This window comes from Ascaphus truei, assembly GCF_040206685.1.
Source record: "Ascaphus truei isolate aAscTru1 chromosome 2 unlocalized genomic scaffold, aAscTru1.hap1 SUPER_2_unloc_2, whole genome shotgun sequence".
In the NCBI taxonomy this organism is placed as follows: Eukaryota; Metazoa; Chordata; class Amphibia; order Anura; family Ascaphidae; genus Ascaphus; species Ascaphus truei.
This window is the reverse complement of record NW_027453816.1, coordinates 677,660-702,426: the sequence shown is the minus strand read 5'-3', so window position 1 is coordinate 702,426 and position 24,767 is coordinate 677,660. Positions and strand designations below refer to the sequence as shown.

General features: G+C 41.2%; 1 protein-coding gene across 4 annotated transcripts in view; it reads left to right on the top strand.

Annotated features, from left to right (window-relative positions):
* LOC142473267 (uncharacterized) overlaps positions 1-24,479 on the top strand; it is a 60,975-nt gene extending 36,496 nt beyond the window's left edge. For all 4 annotated transcript variants that reach the window (XM_075580466.1, XM_075580467.1, XM_075580469.1 and 1 more), the window contains 2 exons: positions 5,440-5,553; positions 22,687-24,479. In XM_075580466.1, the coding sequence (XP_075436581.1) occupies positions 5,440-5,553; positions 22,687-24,104 (1,532 nt within the window). In that variant the 3' untranslated portion in view covers positions 24,105-24,479. The remainder of the gene's footprint in view (positions 1-5,439; positions 5,554-22,686) is intronic.
* The last annotated feature ends 288 nt before the right edge of the window (positions 24,480-24,767 follow it).

Below are 24,767 nucleotides of genomic sequence, written 5' to 3'. Positions count from 1 at the left end.
GAGGGGGGGAGGAGGTAGCGCTCTGCGTGAGGCGGGAGGAGGGGGCGCTCTGCGGGAGGAGGGGGCGCTCTGCGTGTGGGGGGGGGGAGTGTGTGCTCTGCGGGAGGAGGGGAGGAGGAGGGGGCGCTCTGGGGGAGGAGGGGGCACTTTGCGGGATGAGGGGGGGCTCTCTGGTCAGGGAGGGCTCAGTAAGCACGGATTGGGGGGGCCCTCAGTAACAGAGCTCTGTGATTAGGGGGCGCAGAGAGAGAAGGCTGATGGAAACAAAAGAAAACAGCGCACAACGCCAAATAGTGAAGCAAATTCAACAATATATTATAGAATTAAAAAGGGGGTAATATATCTGCGTACATGAAAAAAGTTGGTAAAAGGCATGTAGTGTGTATCACACTGTTTACCACTCGGCAGCTGTTAGCTGTAGATTCAGGTGCTTGCTTCCCTCTGCTGCTGCAGCTCAGTTGATTCTGGGGCTGGCTAAGGGGAGGGGGCACTGTGTGAGGAGGAGGTGGCGCTCTGTGAGAATGTGAGGAGGGGCCACTCTGCAGGAGGAGGGGGGGAGGAGGTAGCGCTCTGCGTGAGGCGGGAGGAGGGGGCGCTCTGCGGGAGGAGGGGCGCTCTGCGTGTGGGGGGGGGGAGTGTGTGCTCTGCGGGAGGAGGGGAGGAGGAGGGGGCGCTCTGCGTGAGGAGGGGGGAGGAGGGGGCACTTTGCGGGAGGAGGGGGGGCTCTCTGGTCAGGGAGGGCTCAGTAAGCACGGATTGGGGGGGCCCTCAGTAACAGAGCTCTGTGATTAGGGGGCGCAGAGAGAGGAGGCTGATACCTGCCCTAACGGATACATTACAGCATGTCCTGTACTTATTTATTTATCAAATGTTTTACCAGGAAGTAATACATTGAGAGTTACCTCTCGTTTTCACGTATGTCCTGGGCACAGAGTTAATATGACAAATAATACATGGTTACAAATACAGTTACATAAGTTAACAGGGTATACATTATATACAAGACATTGCATGCACAGTTAGAGATAATATATATTATGGGCGTATGAAACAGTTACAGACCAGGTTAAAATGTGTGACAGCCTTAGTTATGAAAGAACTTAAACTGGTGGTGGATGTGAGAGTCTCTGGTAGGTTGTTCCAGTTTTGGGGTGCACGGTAAGAGGAGGAGCGGCCGTATACTTTGTTGAGCCTTGGGACCATGAACAGTCTTTTGGAGTCTGATCTCAGGTGATAGGTGCTGCAAGTGGTGGGGGTGAGGAGCTTGTTCAGGTAGCTGGGTAGCCTGCCCATGAAGAATTTGAAGGTGAGACAGGAAAGGTGAACTTTGCGCCTAGACTCTAGTGATGACCAATCTAGTTCTTTGAGCATTTCGCAGTGATGTGTGTTGTAGTTGCATTGGAGAACAAAACGACAAATTGAATTGTAGAGGGTGTCAAGTTTGCTAAGGTGGGTTTGAGGTGCCCAGCCATATACTATGTCTCCATAGTCAATAATTGGCATTAGTATCTGCTGTGCGATACGCTTTCTGACCAGGAGACTTAGGGAGGATTTGTTCCTGTAAAGTACCCCTAGTTTGGCATAGGTCTTGGTTGTCAGGGTATCAATGTGCATCCCGAATGTTAAGTGGGAGTCAAGCCATATGCCCAGGTATTTAAAACTAGTGACAGGGGTTAGGGTGGTGTTAGTGTTGGTTCTGATCTGGAGCTCAGTCACTGGAAGCTTTAAAAATTTAGTCTTGGTCCCAAATACCATTGTTACAGTCTTGTCAGTGTTTAAAAACAGTTTGTTTTGGGAAATCCAGTTTTCGAGTCTCAAAACGTCAGACTGAAGTATGTGTTGAAGGTCAGAGAGGCTTTGGCTGTGTGCATATAGGATTGTGTCATCTGCATACATGTGTATTGAGGCTTCCTTACAAGCTGTGGGAAGATCATTGATGAACACTGAGAAGAGTAGGGGCCCCAGAACAGAGCCTTGCGGGACAGCACAGGTGATAGCCAAGGGATTGGAGTTAGAGAAAGCGCTCTGTGAAGCGTGAAACGTTGGTATGGCTCTCCATTGCCCTGGTTTTCCATGACCAATTAATAATCTTTTTATAGGATGCGCACCCTCCTTTCTACTTTTTTGATACCTACAGTAGTGCTCTTCCAGTTTTTCTCCTTCTCGGTTGGAGTTAGAGCCCAAGATGGACACATGTTGGGAACTACCTGATAGGTAGGACTGAAACCAGTTTAAAGCATGCTTCCCTATTCCAGAGATCTGGAGTTTGTTAAGCAGGATAGCATGATCAACTGTGTCAAAAGCCTTTGCAAAATCTAGGAATACTGCACCAGTGAGTTGTCCCCGTTCTATTCCACACTGGATTTCATTGCAAACTTTTAGCAGGGTAGTTACGGTGGAGTGTTTGGGGCAAAAGCCAGATTGGAATTGGCTAGGGAAATTTGTCTTGGTATAGTAATCGCTTAATTGGGAGTGGACACATTTTTCCATGACTTTGGATAGAATTGGGAGAAGGGAGATTGGCCTGTAGTTTGAGACAGTGTTTTTGTCCCCACTCTTGAAGATTGGGACAACTCTGGCAGTTTTCCAGGTCTTAGGAATATGGTCTACAGACAGGATAGAGTTGACTATGGAAGCAATTGGTTTGGCAATGGCTGGGGCACCAAGTCTTAGGAACCTAGATTGTAGTAAGTCAGGTCCGCATTGGCTGCTTAGTTTTAATTTGAGGAGCGCTTGTGTAATCTCCTCTTCGGATACTGGGCCAAAGGAGGGGGGGGCGCTTTGGGTGAGGAGGGGAGGGGGGCGCTCTGGGTGAGGAGGGGAGGGGGGCGCTCTGGGTGAGGAGGGGAGGGGGGCGCTCTGGGTGAGGAGGCGAGGGGGGCGCTCTGGGTGAGGAGGGGAGGGGGGCGCTCTGGGTGAGGAGGCGAGGGGGCGCTCTGGGTGAGGAGGCGAGGGGGACGCTCTGGGTGAGGAGGCGAGGGGGGCGCTCTGGGTGAGGAGGCGAGGGGGGCGCTCTGGGTGAGGAGGCGAGGGGGGCGCTCTGGGTGAGGAGGCGCTCTGGGTGAGGAGGGGAGGGGGGTGCTCTGGGTGAGGAGGGGAGGGGGGCGCTCTGGGTGAGGAGGGGAGGGGGGCACTCTGGGTGAGGAGGGGAGGGGGGCGCTCTGGGTGAGGAGGGGAGGGGGCGCTCTGGGTGAGGAGGGGAGAGGGCGCTCTGGGTGAGGAGGGGAGGGGGGCGCCTCTGGGTGAGGAGGGGAGGGGGGCGCCTCTGGGTGAGGAGGGGAGGGGGGCGCCTCTGGGTGAGGAGGGGAGGGGGGCGCCTCTGGGTGAGGAGGGGAGGGGGGCGCCTCTGGGTGAGGAGGGGAGGGGGGCGCCTCTGGGTGAAGAGGGGAGGGGGGCGCCTTTGGGTGAGGAGGGGAGGGGGGCGCCTCTGGGTGAGGAGGGGAGGGGGGCGCCTCTGGGTGAGGAGGGGAGGGGGGCGCCTCTGGGTGAGGAGGGGAGGGGGGCGCCTCTGGGTGAGGAGGGGAGGGGGGCGCTCTGGGTGAGGAGGGGAGGGGGGCGCTCTGGGTGAGGAGGGGAGGGGGGCGCTCTGGGTGAGGAGGGGAGGGGGGCGCTCTGGGTGAGTAGGGGAGGGGGGCGCTCTGGGTGAGGAGGGGAGGGGGCGCTCTGGGTGAGGAGGCGAGGGGGCGCTCTGGGTGAGGAGGCGAGGGGGACGCTCTGGGTGAGGAGGCGAGGGGGGCGCTCTGGGTGAGGAGGCGAGGGGGGCGCTCTGGGTGAGGAGGCGAGGGGGGCGCTCTGGGTGAGGAGGCGCTCTGGGTGAGGAGGGGAGGGGGGTGCTCTGGGTGAGGAGGGGAGGGGGGCGCTCTGGGTGAGGAGGGGAGGGGGGCTCTCTGGGTGAGGAGGGGAGGGGGGCGCTCTGGGTGAGGAGGGGAGGGGGGCGCTCTGGGTGAGGAGGGGAGGGGGCGCTCTGGGTGAGGAGGGGAGAGGGCGCTCTGGGTGAGGAGGGGAGGGGGCGCCTCTGGGTGAGGAGGGGAGGGGGGCACCTCTAGGTGAGGAGGGGAGGGGGGCGCCTCTGGGTGAGTAGGGGAGGGGGGCGCCTCTGGGTGAGGAGGGGAGGGGGGCGCCTCTGGGTGAGGAGGGGAGGGGGGCGCCTCTGGGTGAGGAGGGGAGGGGGGCGCCTCTGGGTGAGGAGGGGAGGGGGGCGCCTCTGGGTGAGGAGGGGAGGGGGGCGCCTCTGGGTGAGGAGGGGAGGGGGGCGCCTCTGGGTGAGGAGGGGAGGGGGGCGCCTCTGGGTGAGGAGGGGAGGGGGGCGCCTCTGGGTGAGGAGGGGAGGGGGGCGCCTCTGGGTGAGGAAGGGAGGGGGGCGCTCTGGGTGAGGAGGGGAGGGGGGCGCTCTGGGTGAGGAGGGGAGGGGGGCGCTCTGGGTGAGGAGGGGAGGGGGGCGCTCTGGGTGAGGAGGGGAGGGGGGCGCTCTGGGTGAGGAGGGGAGGGGGGCGCTCTGGGTGAGGAGTCGAGGGGGGCGCTCTGGGTGAGGAGGGGAGGGGGCGCCTCTGGGTGAGGAGGGGAGGGGGGCGCCTCTGGGTGAGGAGGGGAGGGGGGCGCCTCTGGGTGAGGAGGGGAGGGGGGCGCCTCTGGGTGAGGAGGGGAGGGGGGCGCCTCTGGGTGAGGAGGGGAGGGGGGCGCCTCTGGGTGAGGAGGGGAGGGGGGCGCCTCTGGGTGAGGAGGGGAGGGGGGCGCCTCTGGGTGAGGAGGGGAGGGGGGCGCCTCTGGGTGAGGAGGGGAGGGGGGCGCCTCTGGGTGAGGAGGGATGGGGGGCGCCTCTGGGTGAGGAAGGGAGGGGGGCGCTCTGGGTGAGGAGGGGAGGGGGGCGCTCTGGGTGAGGAGGGGAGGGGGGCGCTCTGGGTGAGGAGGGGAGGGGGGCGCTCTGGGTGAGGAGGGGAGGGGGGCGCTCTGGGTGAGGAGGGGAGGGGGGCGCTCTGGGTGAGGAGTCGAGGGGGGCGCTCTGGGTGAGGAGGGGAGGGGGCGCCTCTGGGTGAGGAGGGGAGGGGGGCGCCTCTGGGTGAGGAGGGGAGGGGGGCGCCTCTGGGTGAGGAGGGGAGGGGGGCGCCTCTGGGTGAGGAGGGGAGGGGGGCGCCTCTGGGTGAGGAGGGGAGGGGGGTGCCTCTGGGTGAGGAGGGGAGGGGGGCACTCTGGGTGAGGAGGGGAGGAGGGCGCTCTGGGTGAGGAGGGGGGCAGGGTAACGTCGGGGGGAGGAGGGGAGCAGGGTAACGTTTGGGTGCTGCATTGTGCTGGAAACATCTTCCAAAGGATGGAACCTTTTAACCCCTTCCCTGCCCCAGTCTCGTGCAGTAATGGGGGTTCTCCAGGTCAGAGTGTTGCATGGCTGAGTGCTTCCTTCTCACATTGCTGAAACGTAACATTATTCCTCGGTGTCCTTTGTAGGGCTTATTGTGGGGGATCCGGCCAGTGTACTAAAGGTCCTGCAGGGAGCGGGGCCGGCGGTGAGGAGCCCACAGGAGAGACCGCTGGGGGAAGTGGCTGGAGATCCCTCTATAGGTGAGTGTATACATTACAGAATCCATACGGTACATTATATATAGGAAATACGCCATCTCGTTGTCCGGCGTGTACGGAGGACACAATCCTGAGCCACTCCACCATGCCCTGTATATAGTGGCAAAGTCAAGTGGAATAATCGCCAGTGGGTACCGGCGCTGTGATAAACACCATCTGTATCTATTCACCGGGACAGCTGGGGTTAGTAATGTGAGTATAATTATTATTACTCGTCTGAGTAAGGCTTAGTAATGTGAGAATAATTATTATTACTCGTCTGAGTAAGGGTTAGTAATGTGAGAATAATTATTATTACTCGTCTGAGTAAGGGTTAGTAATGTGAGAATAATTATTATTACTAATCTGAGTAAGGGTTAGTAATGTGAGTATAATTATTATTACTCGTCTGAGTAAGGGTTAGTAATGTGAGAATAATTATTATTACTCGTCTGAGTAAGGGTTAGTAATGTGAGAATAATTATTATTACTCGTCTGAGTAAGGGTTAGTAATGTGAGAATAATTATTATTACTAATCTGAGTAAGGGTTAGTAATGTGAGTATAATTATTATTACTCGTCTGAGTAAGGGTTAGTAATGTGAGAATAATTATTATTACTCGTCTGAGTAAGGGTTAGTAATGTGAGAATAATTATTATTACTAGTCTGAGTAAGGGTTAGTAATGTGAGAATAATTATTATTACTAATCTGAGTAAGGGTTAGTAATGTGAGAATAATTATTATTACTCGTCTGAGTAAGGGTTACTAATGTGAGAATAATTATTATTACTAATCTGAGTAAGGGTTAGTCATGTGAGAATAATTATTATTACTAATCTGAGTAAGGGTTAGTAATGTGAGAATAATTATTATTACTAATCTGAGTAAGGGTTAGTAATGTGAGAATAATTATTATTACTCGTCTGAGTAAGGGTTAGTAATGTGAGAATAATTATTATTACTAATCTGAGTAAGGGTTAGTAATGTGAGTATAATTATTATTACTCGTCTGAGTAAGGGTTAGTAATGTGAGAATAATTATTATTACTCGTCTGAGTAAGGGTTAGTAATGTGAGAATAATTATTATTACTAGTCTGAGTAAGGGTTAGTAATGTGAGAATAATTATTATTACTAATCTGAGTAAGGGTTAGTAATGTGAGAATAATTATTATTACTCGTCTGAGTAAGGGTTACTAATGTGAGAATAATTATTATTACTAATCTGAGTAAGGGTTAGTCATGTGAGAATAATTATTATTACTAATCTGAGTAAGGGTTAGTAATGTGAGAATAATTATTATTACTCGTCTGAGTAAGGGTTAGTAATGTGAGAATAATTATTATTACTAATCTGAGTAAGGGTTAGTGATGTGAGAATAATTATTATTACTCGTCTGAGTAAGGGTTAGTAATGTGAGAATAATTATTATTACTCGTCTGAGTAAGGGTTAGAAATGTGAGAATAATTATTATTACTCGTCTGAGTAAGGGTTAGTAATGTGAGAATAATTATTATTACTAATCTGAGTAAGGGTTAGTGATGTGAGAATAATTATTATTACAAGTCTGAGTAAGGGTTAGTAATGTGAGAATAATTATTATTATTAATCTGAGTTAGGGTTAGTAATGTGAGAATAATTATTATTACTAGTCTGAGTAAGGGTTAGTAATGTGAGAATAATTATTATTACTCGTCTGAGTAAGGGTTAGTAATGTGAGAATAATTATTATTACTAATCTGAGTAAGGGTTAGTAATGTGAGTATAATTATTATTACTCGTCTGAGTAAGGGTTAGTAATGTGAGAATAATTATTATTACTCGTCTGAGTAAGGGTTAGTAATGTGAGAATAATTATTATTACTAGTCTGAGTAAGGGTTAGTAATGTGAGAATAATTATTATTACTAATCTGAGTAAGGGTTAGTAATGTGAGAATAATTATTATTACTCGTCTGAGTAAGGGTTACTAATGTGAGAATAATTATTATTACTAATCTGAGTAAGGGTTAGTCATGTGAGAATAATTATTATTACTAATCTGAGTAAGGGTTAGTAATGTGAGAATAATTATTATTACTCGTCTGAGTAAGGGTTAGTAATGTGAGAATAATTATTATTACTAATCTGAGTAAGGGTTAGTGATGTGAGAATAATTATTATTACTCGTCTGAGTAAGGGTTAGTAATGTGAGAATAATTATTATTACTCGTCTGAGTAAGGGTTAGAAATGTGAGAATAATTATTATTACTCGTCTGAGTAAGGGTTAGTAATGTGAGAATAATTATTATTACTAATCTGAGTAAGGGTTAGTGATGTGAGAATAATTATTATTACAAGTCTGAGTAAGGGTTAGTAATGTGAGAATAATTATTATTATTAATCTGAGTTAGGGTTAGTAATGTGAGAATAATTATTATTACTAGTCTGAGTAAGGGTTAGTAATGTGAGAATAATTATTATTACTCGTCTGAGTAAGGGTTAGTAATGTGAGAATAATTATTATTACTAATCTGAGTAAGGGTTAGTAATGTGAGAATAATTATTATTACTAATCTGAGTAAGGGTTAGTAATGTGAGAATAATTATTATTACTCGTCTGAGTAAGGGTTAGTAATGTGAGAATAATTATTATTACTCGTCTGAGTAAAGGTTAGTAATCTGAGAATAATTATTATTATTAATCTGAGTTAGGGTTAGTAATGTGAGAATAATTATGATTACTAGTCTAAGTAAGGGTTAGTAATGTGAGAATAATTATTATTACTCGTCTGAGTAAGGGTTAGTAATGTGAGAATAATTATTATTATTATTATTAATCTGAGTTAGGGTTAGTAATGTGAGAATAATTATTATTACTAGTCTGAGTAAGGGTTAGTAATGTGAGAATAATTATTATTACCCGTCTGAGTAAAGGTTAGTAATGTGAGAATAATTATTATTACTCGTCTGAGTTAGGGTTAGTAATGTGAGAATAATTATTATTACTAGTCTGAGTAAGGGTTAGTAATGTGAGAATAATTATTATTACTAGTCTGAGTAAGGGTTAGTGATGTGAGAATAATTATGATTACTAGTCTGAGTAAGGGTTAGTAATGTGAGAATAATTATTATTACTAATCTGAGTAAGGGTTAGTAATGTGAGAATAATTATTATTACTCGTCTGAGTAAGGGTTAGTAATGTGAGAATAATTATTATTACTCGTCTGAGTAAGGGTTAGTAATGTGAGAATAATTATTATTATTAATCTGAGTTAGGGTTAGTAATGTGAGAATAATTATGATTACTAGTCTAAGTAAGGGTTAGTAATGTGAGAATAATTATTATTACTCGTCTGAGTAAGGGTTAGTAATGTGAGAATAATTATTATTATTAATCTGAGTTAGGGTTAGTAATGTGAGAATAATTATGATTACTAGTCTGAGTAAGGGTTAGTAATGTGAGAATAATTATTATTACTAATCTGAGTAAGGGTTAGTAATGTGAGAATAATTATTATTACTAGTCTGAGTAAGGGTTAGTAATGTGAGAATAATTATTATTATTAATCTGAGTTAGGGTTAGTAATGTGAGAATAATTATGATTACTAGTCTAAGTAAGGGTTAGTAATGTGAGAATAATTATGATTACTAGTCTGAGTAAGGGTTAGTAATGTGAGAATAATTATTATTACTAATCTGAGTAAGGGTTAGTAATGTGAGAATAATTATTATTACTAGTCTGAGTAAGGGTTAGTAATGTGAGAATAATTATTATTACTAATCTGAGTTAGGGTTAGTAATGTGAGAATAATTATTATTGCTAGTCTGAGTAAGGGTTAGTAATGTGAGAATAATTATTATTACTAGTCTGAGTAAGGGTTAGTGATGTGAGAATAATTATGATTACTAGTCTGAGTAAGGGTTAGTAATGTGAGAATAATTATTATTACTAATCTGAGTAAGGGTTAGTAATGTGAGAATAATTATTATTACTCATCTGAGTAAGGGTTAGTAATGTGAGAATAATTATTATTACTCGTCTGAGTAAGGGTTAGTAATGTGAGAATAATTATTATTATTAATCTGAGTTAGGGTTAGTAATGTGAGAATAATTATGATTACTAGTCTAAGTAAGGGTTAGTAATGTGAGAATAATTATTATTACTCGTCTGAGTAAGGGTTAGTAATGTGAGAATAATTATTATTATTAATCTGAGTTAGGGTTAGTAATGTGAGAATAATTATTATTACTAGTCTGAGTAAGGGTTAGTAATGTGAGAATAATTATTATTACTAATCTGAGTAAGGGTTAGTAATGTGAGAATAATTATTATTACTAGTCTGTGTAAGGGTTAGTAATGTGAGAATAATTATTATTATTAATCTGAGTTAGGGTTAGTAATGTGAGAATAATTATGATTACTAGTCTAAGTAAGGGTTAGTAATGTGAGAATAATTATTATTACTAGTCTGAGTAAGAGTTAGTAATGTGAGAATAATTATTATTATTAATCTGAGTTAGGGTTAGTAATGTGAGAATAATTATTATTACTCGTCTGAGTAAGGGTTAGTGATGTAAGAATAATTATTATTATTAATCTGAGTTAGGGTTAGTAATGTGAGAATAATTATGATTACTAGTCTAAGTAAGGGTTAGTAATGTGAGAATAATTATTATTACTCGTCTGAGTAAGGGTTAGTAATGTGAGAATAATTATTATTACTAATCTGAGTAAGGGTTAGTGATGTGAGAATAATTATTATTACAAGTCTGAGTAAGGGTTAGTAATGTGAGAATAATTATTATTATTAATCTGAGTTAGGGTTAGTAATGTGAGAATAATTATTATTACTAGTCTGAGTAAGGGTTAGTAATGTGAGAATAATTATTATTACTCGTCTGAGTAAGGGTTAGTAATGTGAGAATAATTATTATTACTAATCTGAGTAAGGGTTAGTAATGTGAGAATAATTATTATTACTAATCTGAGTAAGGGTTAGTAATGTGAGAATAATTATTATTACTCGTCTGTGTAAGGGTTAGTAATGTGAGAATAATTATTATTACTCGTCTGAGTAAAGGTTAGTAATCTGAGAATAATTATTATTATTAATCTGAGTTAGGGTTAGTAATGTGAGAATAATTATGATTACTAGTCTAAGTAAGGGTTAGTAATGCGAGAATAATTATTATTACTCGTCTGAGTAAGGGTTAGTAATGTGAGAATAATTATTATTATTATTATTTATCTGAGTTAGGGTTAGTAATGTGAGAATAATTATTATTACTAGTCTGAGTAAGGGTTAGTAATGTGAGAATAATTATTATTACCCGTCTGAGTAAAGGTTAGTAATGTGAGAATAATTATTATTACTAGTCTGAGTAAGGGTTAGTGATGTGAGAATAATTATGATTACTAGTCTGAGTAAGGGTTAGTAATGTGAGAATAATTATTATTACTAATCTGAGTAAGGGTTAGTAATGTGAGAATAATTATTATTACTCGTCTGAGTAAGGGTTAGTAATGTGAGAATAATTATTATTACTCGTCTGAGTAAGGGTTAGTAATGTGAGAATAATTATTATTATTAATCTGAGTTAGGGTTAGTAATGTGAGAATAATTATGATTACTAGTCTAAGTAAGGGTTAGTAATGTGAGAATAATTATTATTACTCGTCTGAGTAAGGGTTAGTAATGTGAGAATAATTATTATTATTAATCTGAGTTAGGGTTAGTAATGTGAGAATAATTATGATTATTAGTCTGAGTAAGGGTTAGTAATGTGAGAATAATTATTATTACTAATCTGAGTAAGGGTTAGTAATGTGAGAATAATTATTATTACTAGTCTGAGTAAGGGTTAGTAATGTGAGAATAATTATTATTATTAATCTGAGTTAGGGTTAGTAATGTGAGAATAATTATGATTACTAGTCTAAGTAAGGGTTAGTAATGTGAGAATAATTATTATTACTCGTCTGAGTAAGGGTTAGTAATGTGAGAATAATTATTATTATTAATCTGAGTTAGGGTTAGTAATGTGAGAATAATTATGATTACTAGTCTGAGTAAGGGTTAGTAATGTGAGAATAATAATTATTACTAATATGAGTAAGGGTTAGTAATGTGAGAATAATTATTATTACTAGTCTGAGTAAGGGTTAGTAATGTGAGAATAATTATTATTACTAGTCTGAGTAAGGGTTAGTAATGTGAGAATAATTATTATTTCTAATCTGAGTAAGGGTTAGTAATGTGAGAATAATTATTATTACTAATCTGAGTAAGAGTTAGTAATGTGAGAATAATTATTATTATTATTAATCTGAGTTAGGGTTAGTAATGTGAGAATAATTATTATTACTCGTCTGAGTAAGGGTTAGTGATGTAAGAATAATTATTATTATTAATCTGAGTTAGGGTTAGTAATGTGAGAATAATTATGATTACTAGTCTAAGTAAGGGTTAGTAATGTGAGAATAATTATTATTACTCGTCTGAGTAAGGGTTAGTAATGTGAGAATAATTATTATTACTCGTCTGAGTAAGGATTAGTAATGTGAGAATAATTATTACTAATCTGAGTAAGGGCTAGTAATGTGAGAATAATTATTATTACTAGTCTGAGTAAGGGTTAGTAATGTGAGATGAGAATAATTATTACTAGTCTGAGTAAGGGTTAGTAATGTGAGAATAATTATTATTACTAGTCCGAGTAAGGGTTAGTAATGTGAGAATAATTATTATTACTAGTCTGAGTAAGGGTTAGTAATGTGAGAATAATTATTATTACTCGTCTGAGTAAGGGTTAGTAATGTGAGAATAATTATTATTACTCGTCTGAGTAAGGATTAGTAATGTGAGAATAATTATTACTAATCTGAGTAAGGGCTAGTAATGTGAGAATAATTATTATTACTAGTCTGAGTAAGGGTTAGTAATGTGAGATGAGAATAATTATTACTAGTCTGAGTAAGGGTTAGTAATGTGAGAATAATTATTATTACTAGTCCGAGTAAGGGTTAGTAATGTGAGAATAATTATTATTACTAGTCTGAGTAAGGGTTAGTAATGTGAGAATAATTATTATTACTAGTCTGAGTAAGGGTTAGTAATGTGAGAATAATTATTATTACTAATCTGAGTAAGGGTTAGTAATGTGAGAATAATTATTATTACTAATCTGAGTAAGGGTTAGTGATGTGAGAATAATTATTATTACAAGTCTGAGTAAGAGTTAGTAATGTGAGAATAATTATTATTACTAGTCTGAATAAGGGTTAGTAATGTGAGAATAATTATTATTACTAATCTGAGTAAGGGTTAGTAATGTGAGAATAATTATTATTACTAGTCTGAGTAAGGGTTAGTAATGTGAGAATAATTATTAATAGTCTGAGTAAGGGTTAGTAATGTGAGAATAATTATTATTACTAGTCTGAGTAAGGGTTAGTAATGTGAGAATAATTATTATTACTAGTCTGAGTAAGGGTTAGTAATGTGAGAATAATTATTAATAGTCTGAGTAAGGGTTAGTAATGTGAGAATAATTATTATTACTAGTCTGAGTAAGGGTTAGTAATGTGAGAATAATTATTATTACTAGTCTGAGTAAGGGTTAGTAATGTGAGAATAATTATTAATAGTCTGAGTAAGGGTTAGTAATGTGAGAATAATTATTACTAATCTGAGTAAGGGTTAGTAATGTGAGCATAATTATTACTACTAGTCTGAGTAAGGGTTAGTAATGTGAGCATAATTATTACTACTAGTCTGAGTAAGGGTTAGTAATGTGAGAATAATTATTATTACTAGTCTAAGTAAGGGTTAGTAATGTGAGAATAATTATGATTACTAGTCTGAGTAAGGGTTAGTAATGTGAGAATAATTATTATTACTAATCTGAGTAAGGGTTAGTAATGTGAGAATAATTATTATTACTAGTCTGAGTAAGGGTTAGTAATGTGAGAATAATTATTATTACTAATCTGAGTTAGGGTTAGTAATGTGAGAATAATTATTATTGCTAGTCTGAGTAAGGGTTAGTAATGTGAGAATAATTATTATTACTAGTCTGAGTAAGGGTTAGTGATGTGAGAATAATTATGATTACTAGTCTGAGTAAGGGTTAGTAATGTGAGAATAATTATTATTACTAATCTGAGTAAGGGTTAGTAATGTGAGAATAATTATTATTACTCGTCTGAGTAAGGGTTAGTAATGTGAGAATAATTATTATTACTCGTCTGAGTAAGGGTTAGTAATGTGAGAATAATTATTATTATTAATCTGAGTTAGGGTTAGTAATGTGAGAATAATTATGATTACTAGTCTAAGTAAGGGTTAGTAATGTGAGAATAATTATTATTACTCGTCTGAGTAAGGGTTAGTAATGTGAGAATAATTATTATTATTAATCTGAGTTAGGGTTAGTAATGTGAGAATAATTATGATTACTAGTCTGAGTAAGGGTTAGTAATGTGAGAATAATTATTATTACTAATCTGAGTAAGGGTTAGTAATGTGAGAATAATTATTATTACTAGTCTGTGTAAGGGTTAGTAATGTGAGAATAATTATTATTATTAATCTGAGTTAGGGTTAGTAATGTGAGAATAATTATGATTACTAGTCTAAGTAAGGGTTAGTAATGTGAGAATAATTATTATTACTCTTCTGAGTAAGGGTTAGTAATGTGAGAATAATTATTATTACTAATTTGAGTAAGGGTTAGTGATGTGAGAATAATTATTATTACAAGTCTGAGTAAGGGTTAGTAATGTGAGAATAATTATTATTATTAATCTGAGTTAGGGTTAGTAATGTGAGAATAATTATTATTACTAGTCTGAGTAAGGGTTAGTAATGTGAGAATAATTATTATTACTCGTCTGAGTAAGGGTTAGTAATGTGAGAATAATTATTATTACTAATCTGAGTAAGGGTTAGTAATGTGAGAATAATTATTATTACTAATCTGAGTAAGGGTTAGTAATGTGAGAATAATTAGTATTACTCGTCTGTGTAAGGGTTAGTAATGTGAGAATAATTATTATTACTCGTCTGAGTAAAGGTTAGTAATCTGAGAATAATTATTATTATTAATCTGAGTTAGGGTTAGTAATGTGAGAATAATTATGATTACTAGTCTAAGTAAGGGTTAGTAATGCGAGAATAATTATTATTACTCGTCTGAGTAAGGGTTAGTAATGTGAGAATAATTATTATTATTATTATTAATCTGAGTTAGGGTTAGTAATGTGAGAATAATTATTATTACTAGTCTGAGTAAGGGTTAGTAATGTGAGAATAATTATTATTACCCGTCTGAGTAAAGGTTAGTAATGTGAGAATAATTATTATTACTAGTCTGAGTAAGGGTTAGTGATGTGAGAATAATTATGATTACTAGTCTGAGTAAGGGTTAGTAATGTGAGAATAATTATTATTACTAATCTGAGTAAGGGTTAGTAATGTGAGAATAATTATTATTACTCGTCTGAGTAAGGGTTAGTAATGTGAGAATAATTATTATTACTCGTCTGAGTAAGGGTTAGTAATGTGAGAATAATTATTATTATTAATCTGAGTTAGGGTTAGTAATGTGAGAATAATTATGATTACTAGTCTAAGTAAGGGTTAGTAATGTGAGAATAATTATTATTACTCGTCTGAGTAAGGGTTAGTAATGTGAGAATAATTATTATTATTAATCTGAGTTAGGGTTAGTAATGTGAGAATAATTATGATTATTAGTCTGAGTAAGGGTTAGTAATGTGAGAATAATTATTATTACTAATCTGAGTAAGGGTTAGTAATGTGAGAATAATTATTATTACTAGTCTGAGTAAGGGTTAGTAATGTGAGAATAATTATTATTATTAATCTGAGTTAGGGTTAGTAATGTGAGAATAATTATGATTACTAGTCTAAGTAAGGGTTAGTAATGTGAGAATAATTATTATTACTCGTCTGAGTAAGGGTTAGTAATGTGAGAATAATTATTATTATTAATCTGAGTTAGGGTTAGTAATGTGAGAATAATTATTATTACTAGTCTGAGTAAGGGTTAGTAATGTGAGAATAATTATTATTATTAATCTGAGTTAGGGTTAGTAATGTGAGAATAATTATGATTACTAGTCTAAGTAAGGGTTAGTAATGTGAGAATAATAATTATTACTAATCTGAGTAAGAGTTAGTAATGTGAGAATAATTATTATTATTAATCTGAGTTAGGGTTAGTAATGTGAGAATAATTATTATTACTCGTCTGAGTAAGGGTTAGTGATGTAAGAATAATTATTATTATTAATCTGAGTTAGGGTTAGTAATGTGAGAATAATTATGATTACTAGTCTAAGTAAGGGTTAGTAATGTGAGAATAATTATTATTACTCGTCTGAGTAAGGGTTAGTAATGTGAGAATAATTATTATTACTCGTCTGAGTAAGGATTAGTAATGTGAGAATAATTATTACTAATCTGAGTAAGGGCTAGTAATGTGAGAATAATTATTATTACTAGTCTGAGTAAGGGTTAGTAATGTGAGATGAGAATAATTATTACTAGTCTGAGTAAGGGTTAGTAATGTGAGAATAATTATTATTACTAGTCCGAGTAAGGGTTAGTAATGTGAGAATAATTATTATTACTAGTCTGAGTAAGGGTTAGTAATGTGAGAATAATTATTATTACTCGTCTGAGTAAGGGTTAGTAATGTGAGAATAATTATTATTACTCGTCTGAGTAAGGATTAGTAATGTGAGAATAATTATTACTAATCTGAGTAAGGGCTAGTAATGTGAGAATAATTATTATTACTAGTCTGAGTAAGGGTTAGTAATGTGAGATGAGAATAATTATTACTAGTCTGAGTAAGGGTTAGTAATGTGAGAATAATTATTATTACTAGTCCGAGTAAGGGTTAGTAATGTGAGAATAATTATTATTACTAGTCCGAGTAAGGGTTAGTAATGTGAGAATAATTATTATTACTAGTCTGAGTAAGGGTTAGTAATGTGAGAATAATTATTATTACTAGTCTGAATAAGGGTTAGTAATGTGAGAATAATTATTATTACTAGTCTGAGTAAGGGTTAGTAATGTGAGAATAATTATTAATAGTCTGAGTAAGGGTTAGTAATGTGAGAATAATTATTATTACTAGTCTGAGTAAGGGTTAGTAATGTGAGAATAATTATTAATAGTCTGAGTAAGGGTTAGTAATGTGAGAATAATTATTATTACTAGTCTGAGTAAGGGTTAGTAATGTGAGAATAATTATTATTACTAGTCTGAGTAAGGGTTAGTAATGTGAGAATAATTATTATTACTAGTCTGAGTAAGGGTTAGTAATGTGAGAATAATTATTAATAGTCTGAGTAAGGGTTAGTAATGTGAGAATAATTATTACTAATCTGAGTAAGGGTTAGTAATGTGAGCATAATTATTACTACTAGTCTGAGTAAGGGTTAGTAATGTGAGAATAATTATTATTACTAATCTGAGTAAGGGTTAGTAATGTGAGAATAATTATTACTACTAGTCTGAGTAAGGGTAATGCAGGAGACACACCCACACCCAGAGACACATGCAGGAGACGCGCAGAGAGTCACGCGCAGGGAGTCACGCGCAGAGAGCCGCGCGCAGAGAGCCGCGCGCAGAGAGCCGCGCGCAGAGAGCCGCGCGCAGAGAGCCGCGCGCAGAGAGCCGCGCGCAGAGAGCCGCGCGCAGAGAGCCGCGCGCAGAGAGCCGCGCGCAGAGAGCCGCGCGCAGAGAGTCGCGCGCAGAGAGCCGCGCGCAGAGAGCCGCGCGCAGAGAGCCGCGCGCAGAGAGCCGCGCGCAGAGAGCCGCGCGCAGAGAGCCGCGCGCAGAGAGCCGCGCGCAGAGAGCCGCGCGCAGAGAGCCGCGCGCAGAGAGCCGCGCGCAGAGAGCCGCGCGCAGAGAGTCGCGCGCAGAGAGCCGCGCGCAGAGAGCCGCGCGCAGAGAGCCGCGCGCAGAGAGCCGCGCGCAGAGAGCCGCGCGCAGAGAGCCGCGCGCAGAGAGCCGCGCGCAGAGAGCCGCGCGCAGAGAGCCGCGCGCAGAGAGCCACGGGCAGGGAGCCGCGCGCAGGGAGCCGCGGGCAGGGAGCCGCGGGCAGAGAGCCGCGCGCAGAGAGTCGCGCAGAGAGTCGCGCGCAGAGAGCCGCGCGCAGAGAGCCGCGCGCAGAGAGCCGCGCGCAGAGAGCCGCGCGCAGGGAGCCGCGCGCAGGGAGCCGCGCGCAGGGAGCCGCGCGCAGAGAGCCGCGCGCAGAGAGCCGCGCGCAGAGAGCCGCGCGCAGAGAGCCGCGCGCAGAGAGTCGCGCGCAGAGAGTCGCGCGCAGAGAGTCGCGCGCAGAGAGCCGCGCGCAGGGAGCCACGCGCAGCATACTGTATATAAAAAGATACTTCCCGAAAATCAAATAACCAGGGCTGGAGACTCGGCATTATAGATAGATTAAGGGAAGGTATTGAATCCATATCCTCCGGTACCCATATTTGCTTTCCTGTGGAGGGTTTTTGTCACTTTTTTTACTCGCCATAACTTAACTCAGTATTATGGTAAACCCCATCCTTTAGCTTCTCTGCATTCCCAGTATAACCAACCCCACACTGATGAGACCCATTAAGGTCGAAACAGCTGTCTGTGGGTGGGTTTTCTGGCTATGCACCTTAACCCTGGCTGTGCTCAAAGCTGTGACCATGCAGCAAGCTTAAGCCTATAGGGAACCATGTTAAAAATGGGTTTTGAAGCAAAAAGTGGCACTGTGTGCTCATTTGCATGTCATTTCCCAGAATCCCTTGCTGCAGTGGAAATGCTGTGTGCTGGGTGATAATGGGGAAAGTCGGGGTTGCAGACCTGCCTAAGACATGCAGATGAGCATACAGTTGTATTTACATTTATATATATATATATATACACACACACACACACACACACACACACACACACACACACACACACACACACACACACACAGTGAGAGTGACACACACACACACATAGTGAGAGTGACACACACACACAGTGAGAGTGACACACACACACACACACACACACACACACACACACACACACACACACACACACACACACACACACACACACACACACACACACACATATAGAAGGGCCGTCCAAAAGTAGCAGCTGGCGTATGGATATGAGGTGACCATGAAGACAAACAAGCATTGGCTAGTACTAGTGCACTGAATAAAAAAATTATATATATATATAAATATATATTGAAACACAGGGCGAGCAACGTAACCTAGAGCAGCGTACTGTACGTTCCGGACCCACATGGTCCTTTCTGAAGCTCTAGTGAACAGTGCAACAGATCACTATTATTTAGGGGCAGGAATATGGGTGGTGCCAAAACAGTAATCATCTAATTAGTATCAGCTATGCATGTAATCACTACCCCATGTGTCTGTATTCATGCATAATTACTGCGCATGTGCACTGCCTGCAGAACACAAACAAACATGTCATATCCTCGTACCACCAGGCAGCGCTGGATAAATCTCTACATCCTCACAGTTATGGAGGCAATGGGCGCCATGTCCCATAAACTGTACATCTGTGTACCCATTCATTTACAAGTAAATAGCGGCCCTAGAAACCAGTCAGATAAGCCTGTAAGGGAGTGAAGAGGTTAACTCCCTTTCCAGGCTGCGCGGGTGTCAGATTTCATACCTGACAGGGAGGTGTGGACAATGAACTCCTGATTGAGCAGCTATAAAACGCAGGAAGTTGCCAAAGACAGAGAGCTAGTTTTTCCCCAGGAGAGTAGAGAGACTTCTCCCAGCTAGGAAGGACCCTGGCTGTTGCTCTGATCCCCCAGCCCTGCGAGGTGCTCTGCTACTGGAACCCCAATCCCAGGATAAAGGTCTGCTATGAGCTGGACACAGCCTGCTCCCCGGAACCAGCGTTCCTGTTTACTGTTGGAGCTGTAATACAGATAAGACTTTCTCATTATACTTTATATGTGGAGCACATGTGTTGAGCAGAGAACCAGGTTAGCTGGCTGCCCTGTTAGAAAGGGACTGCAGTATAAGTTGAGTTAGTTTCCCCAAACTTGAATAGGTCTTTATTTTATGTTTTATTTTGACTTAAAGGGACATTACCCATGATGTTCATTTGCCTGGTGTCTATGCGTCTGTCTGACCTCGCTACAGGTCGCTCCGCCACAGGCTCCCAAAGGGGAGGTCACCACGAATATATCATCTATGTAGTGTAGCCAAGTAGTGACCGTCTGGTGGTACAATGATATATGGCATGTTTGTTTGTCTGGATGCACGGGACGTACACACATGGTTTGGGAAAAGTACCTCAATGTGCCACAGTGTTTCTCTAAAGACAGAAATTATTTAAAAGAAGTTTATAGTAATAGACAATGTACTAATGTAATAAAATTGTTTGTTTGGAAATGTGATTTTTGCCAGTCGAGTCGAACACAACTAACACAATTGTGGGTGTAATTCTTGTTAAAGATTTATGAAACTTGATAAATAGCTTCTTTAGGTGCCCACCGATATAAAATAACCCCCCAAATTGTTTTTGATGATAATTCTGTTTGTACCTGGGTGCAGAGCAAAGCCAATGAAACATTCTTTCCCAATTGGAAATTGCTATTGACAAAGGTGTAGCGATGGAGGGGGGCTGGCCCGGTAATAAAGGGGTTACAACCCAGCTGGCCACCCCTACCATTGTGTGGGAGGCGAGGGGTTAACTTTAATAATGATTACATGTGTTTTTATTCCCCTGCCTCAGTGCAAAATGTGTTTTCCCCTGGTTACATGTATTTCTCCCCTTAGTGTATGCACCAAACACATTCCCTGCCGACCTGATCCCAGTGTAAAGGTTAATTGCGTTTACATGTTTATGGCCCTTTGTTCCCCTTCCCGCCTTTTTAATCTCCATTTGCAGCCCTGTCCCATAGGTCGCCATTGGAGCTCCATGAAAGTCTATGGAGATTTCAAGGGTTTTGGCCCGATATCGAAGACCACCAGCGGATGGCGCCAGAGAGGATGAGCGGAATTTCTCCATTGAAATGAATGGCGTAATGCCTTTCAATGGGGATTCCTCGAGTCCGCTCTCCAAGTATAAGTTGGCTGCCGGCCAAACCGCAATCTCCGAAAGCGGATACAATTTCAATGAAATAGCTTTGATCCGTAGATTACCGTGAGAACTTGGTCACGGCCAAGTACAACCATTTTAAAATTGTAACTCCGGTCCTAGGGCAGGTAGCGGTCCAATTCTTTTTGCCTCTAGCTAAGGGGAACCTCCTTACTCGACCCCAACAGGGTCCGACGGACAATGGCCACGGAAAAGGGTTGCGGCAGCCACGAGGGTCGCCAACATTGACCGCAATGGCAGAAAAAAGCTGCTGAGTTTTAAAACACCAAGTGTGAAAGTGGTAAAACCTAAAACCCATATATCCAGTTTGGTAAGGACTAGAGGGCTGGGATTTGGCCACCATGCAGTCACAGCTCCGGCATGTTTGCATGGCAATTTCCAGCCCTCTCCGATCAACCGAACGGAGTATGGGTAACTGTTTAAAAAATGTGGTTCTGCCATTGACTGCAATGGCGGAGAAATGCAATATGTTTAACATGGGTTGTTTAAGTGATATATTGTTATCTCCGGTTAGGTGGGTCCCAGCGAGCTGAAAATTGGCCACCATGTAGAATCCCCTCCGGCATGAGGCTATGGCAATTTGTAGCCCACTCGGCCGAACTGAATATTTTTATTGTATATAAAATATTGTGAATTCACTGTATTTCATGCCTAGTGTAAAGCCTGTGAAAATTACTGACCCATACAGTATGTTAATGGTCAGGGGGCGACATTATGTCTTCACAAAGGCCACTGATCAAAGGCTCACCCTCCCCCCCCCCCTGGTTTGTATATACAGGGTTGAGAGAACGCAGGGCATGGCCTTTCACATGAAGTGCCATAATTCACACCTTCAGTCAGGTTTCCCTGGCCCAGATCCCCATCTGGCAGACTTAGAGACGCCAACTCTTTTGAGTTAGGAAAAAGGGAGCCTGACTAAGGGATTGTGCGCATGTGCCAGCTACCTGGGGGCAGGTACCAAAGTGCTTCCCACGTTAGCTGGCAAAAGGTAATAGGGTACAGATAATTGTGAACCAATGCCTGAGACCCAATGTTAGGGTATAGAGCCCAAATCACATAAAACGATGGTAAACTTTATGCCCAGTGTTCTTCGTTATTTAATCTGAATGATGCCTGATGAATTGTTAATCTAAATCCTGATTACTTCATTGTCCCCTCCCCATGTAAGTGTATATATTCCATTTGTTATATGTCCAATCTTGTGTGTTCACCTTCTTTGAAGGAATAAACTTTATCATATCACAGTCGCATTCAATTCAACCCAGTTATTTGGCGTATATTAGAATCCTGTAAGCCACCGTGACAAAGGCAATGACCTTTGATCTCTTTATAGCCGGAGTGTCTATAGAAGAGTTGATAATATTTTGCTGTAACTATGTAGTCCAACCATCGATATCCTCTTGTGCTGTGAATCCCTCTGTGAAGTGTTTTACTATTTTACTTGTATTGTATGTCTTTATTTATATAGCGCCATTAATGTACATAGCGCTTCACATTAGAATTCTTTTGTTTCTGAGAATGTCCGTGTCCCTGGAAATCCTACAATATGTAGGTTTATTGTAGCTTGTGTTTTGGTTATGATTACATTCCTAATTTGTTTGGTAATGTGATTTTTGCCAGTCGAGTCGGACACGACTAACACAATTGTGGGTGTAATTTAATTTTCTATAATTATTGTTGAAGATTTATGAAACTTGATGATAATTGGCCTTTGTGCCACTGATATAAAATAACCCCCCATTTTTTTTCTTAGCATTATAAAACACCCAAGTGACTGAAGGGATGTAATATCAACATTACTATTTCCAGACTTTGTTGTCTTGATAAAGTTCCCATTGGACACTGAAATGTCCATTCCACAGTTCATTGTGTTTATCAGAATGCCCGTATCCGGCTTGTAACCATCTGTCTTTATTTATGATGTAGACCCCAAAATAAACCATTAAAAATATTTCACTTTTATTCCATTTTTCTATCTTTACAGAAGTATCCGTGGATCACCAAGTAAATGACATGGAAACTCATCGGACACGTCTTAACTCACAAGTCTGTAAGATGAAAGCCAATGATAACATTTATCATTCTCCCCAAGAGGAGCCCTGCCCGAGTCTAAATGAACCAAGCTCTACAAGCCTTCTCCGAGAGAAATCCACTAGAATTAAAAGACAAAAAGACCAAGCTGTTAGTGAGCAATCGGGGATACAGCATGAGTTTGCTCATAAGCAGAAGATCAAAAAGGAGAATGTAGTCACTGGGAACAAACACAAACTTGCACATAACAATAACCGCAGTGAAAGTAATCAAATCTGCCAGGAGGTAGAGTTACTCTCATCCAGCAAATACATCTGTACTGATTGTGGGAAAAGCTTTAGTAATTGGCCAACTCTTCTTAAACACCGGAAAATCCACACGACTGATAAGCCATACTCATGCCCTGATTGGGGAAAAGACTTCAGTTACAAATCAAACCTTACATCTCACCAGAAATCCCACACTGGATTGAAACCTCATAAATGCTCTTATTGCGGGAAATGCTTCACACGAAAATCATATCTGGTAATTCATGAGCGAACACACACAGGAGAGAGGCCTTATAGGTGCAATGACTGTGGGAAGAGATTTAATGAACCAGCCAAGCTTCGTAGACATTATAGAATCCACACAGGGGAGAGGCCCTTCATATGTATGGAATGCGGAAAAAGCTTCAGTGACTCTTCTGTCCTCAATAGACATTTTAAGGTACACTGTGGAGGGAACACCTTCAACTGCAGTGAGTGTGGGAAGATCTTCAAGGACCTAGTTGCCTGCAACAAACATCATGAAACCCACAAGCAAAAACATATATGCGCTGAATGTGAAAAAGACTTTATTAATGAATCGGAACTTGTGGAGCATCAAAGGACCCACACACAAAGCTTTTTGCAGCATTCCGAGCCGTCAAGTCATGAAAGGACTCGCGCTATGGAGAAACACCATAAATGCAGTGAATGTGGGAAAGGGTTCCTGCAAGACTCAGAACTGGTAATTCACCAGCGAACACACAGGGATGAGAAGCCTTTTAAATGTAAAAAGTGTGAGAAAAGCTTCTTAGAGGAGTCACAATTGGTCATTCACAAGCGCTTTCACACAGCGGAAAAGCCCTATACGTGTCCTGATTGTGGGAAAAGGTTCTTCCAAAACTCGCATCTGAAAATTCATCGGAGAACTCACACAGGAGAAAGGCCATATACGTGCACCGAATGTGGGAAGGGTTTTAAGGAAAATGCCAAACTCCGTAGACATCATAGAACCCACACTGGAGAGAGGCCATATAAATGTACAGACTGTGAAAAGAGCTTCAGTGATCCATCTTCCCTCAATAGGCATAGTAAAGTCCATAGAGAAAAGCTAGACTTGTACTGAATGTGGCAAAAGCTTTGTTGAGTATTCCAGACTCGGTACACATTGTGGAACACATGTAGTAGATTAACCTAACCTAGCTGTACATGTGCTGAATAACTCACTAAACACAATGTTAAGAAAAAGGAAAGCCTTCTTCAGGGTGTGTCTCTGATTATTCACTAGAACCCACAGGGCAGAGAAAACATCTGTGCACAACAGTGTGAAGAATGCTTACATAAGGGAATGAGGTGCAGGAGCTGCGTGGGATAACATTCTTGGGGGAAACCCACATTCTTTTCTTGATGTAAATAGGCTTTGTGCAGCTAACAAGTGCACAATGTATGTTCTGTACAAAGTGTTCTCGGGCATCTGAGAATAAATCATTTCCTGTTTGAAGATGGAATCCTGCCCTGTTATTTAGGCATGCTTTTTTTATTTACATTTTATTTTTAGGATGTACTGTCAGAAAGTGTGTGTGTGTGTGTGTGTGTGTGTGTGTGTGTGTGTGTGTGTGTGTGTGTGTGTGTGTGTGTGTGTGTGTGTGTGTATTTTTTTTTTTTTTTACAGTTGGGGAAATTGTAATCCAAGTTTAAAAAAAAATAAATATATATATATATAGTTTATTTATTTGAACTAATTATGAAAACCTTAGATATATTTAGTTATTTGTGTATTCTGCCATAA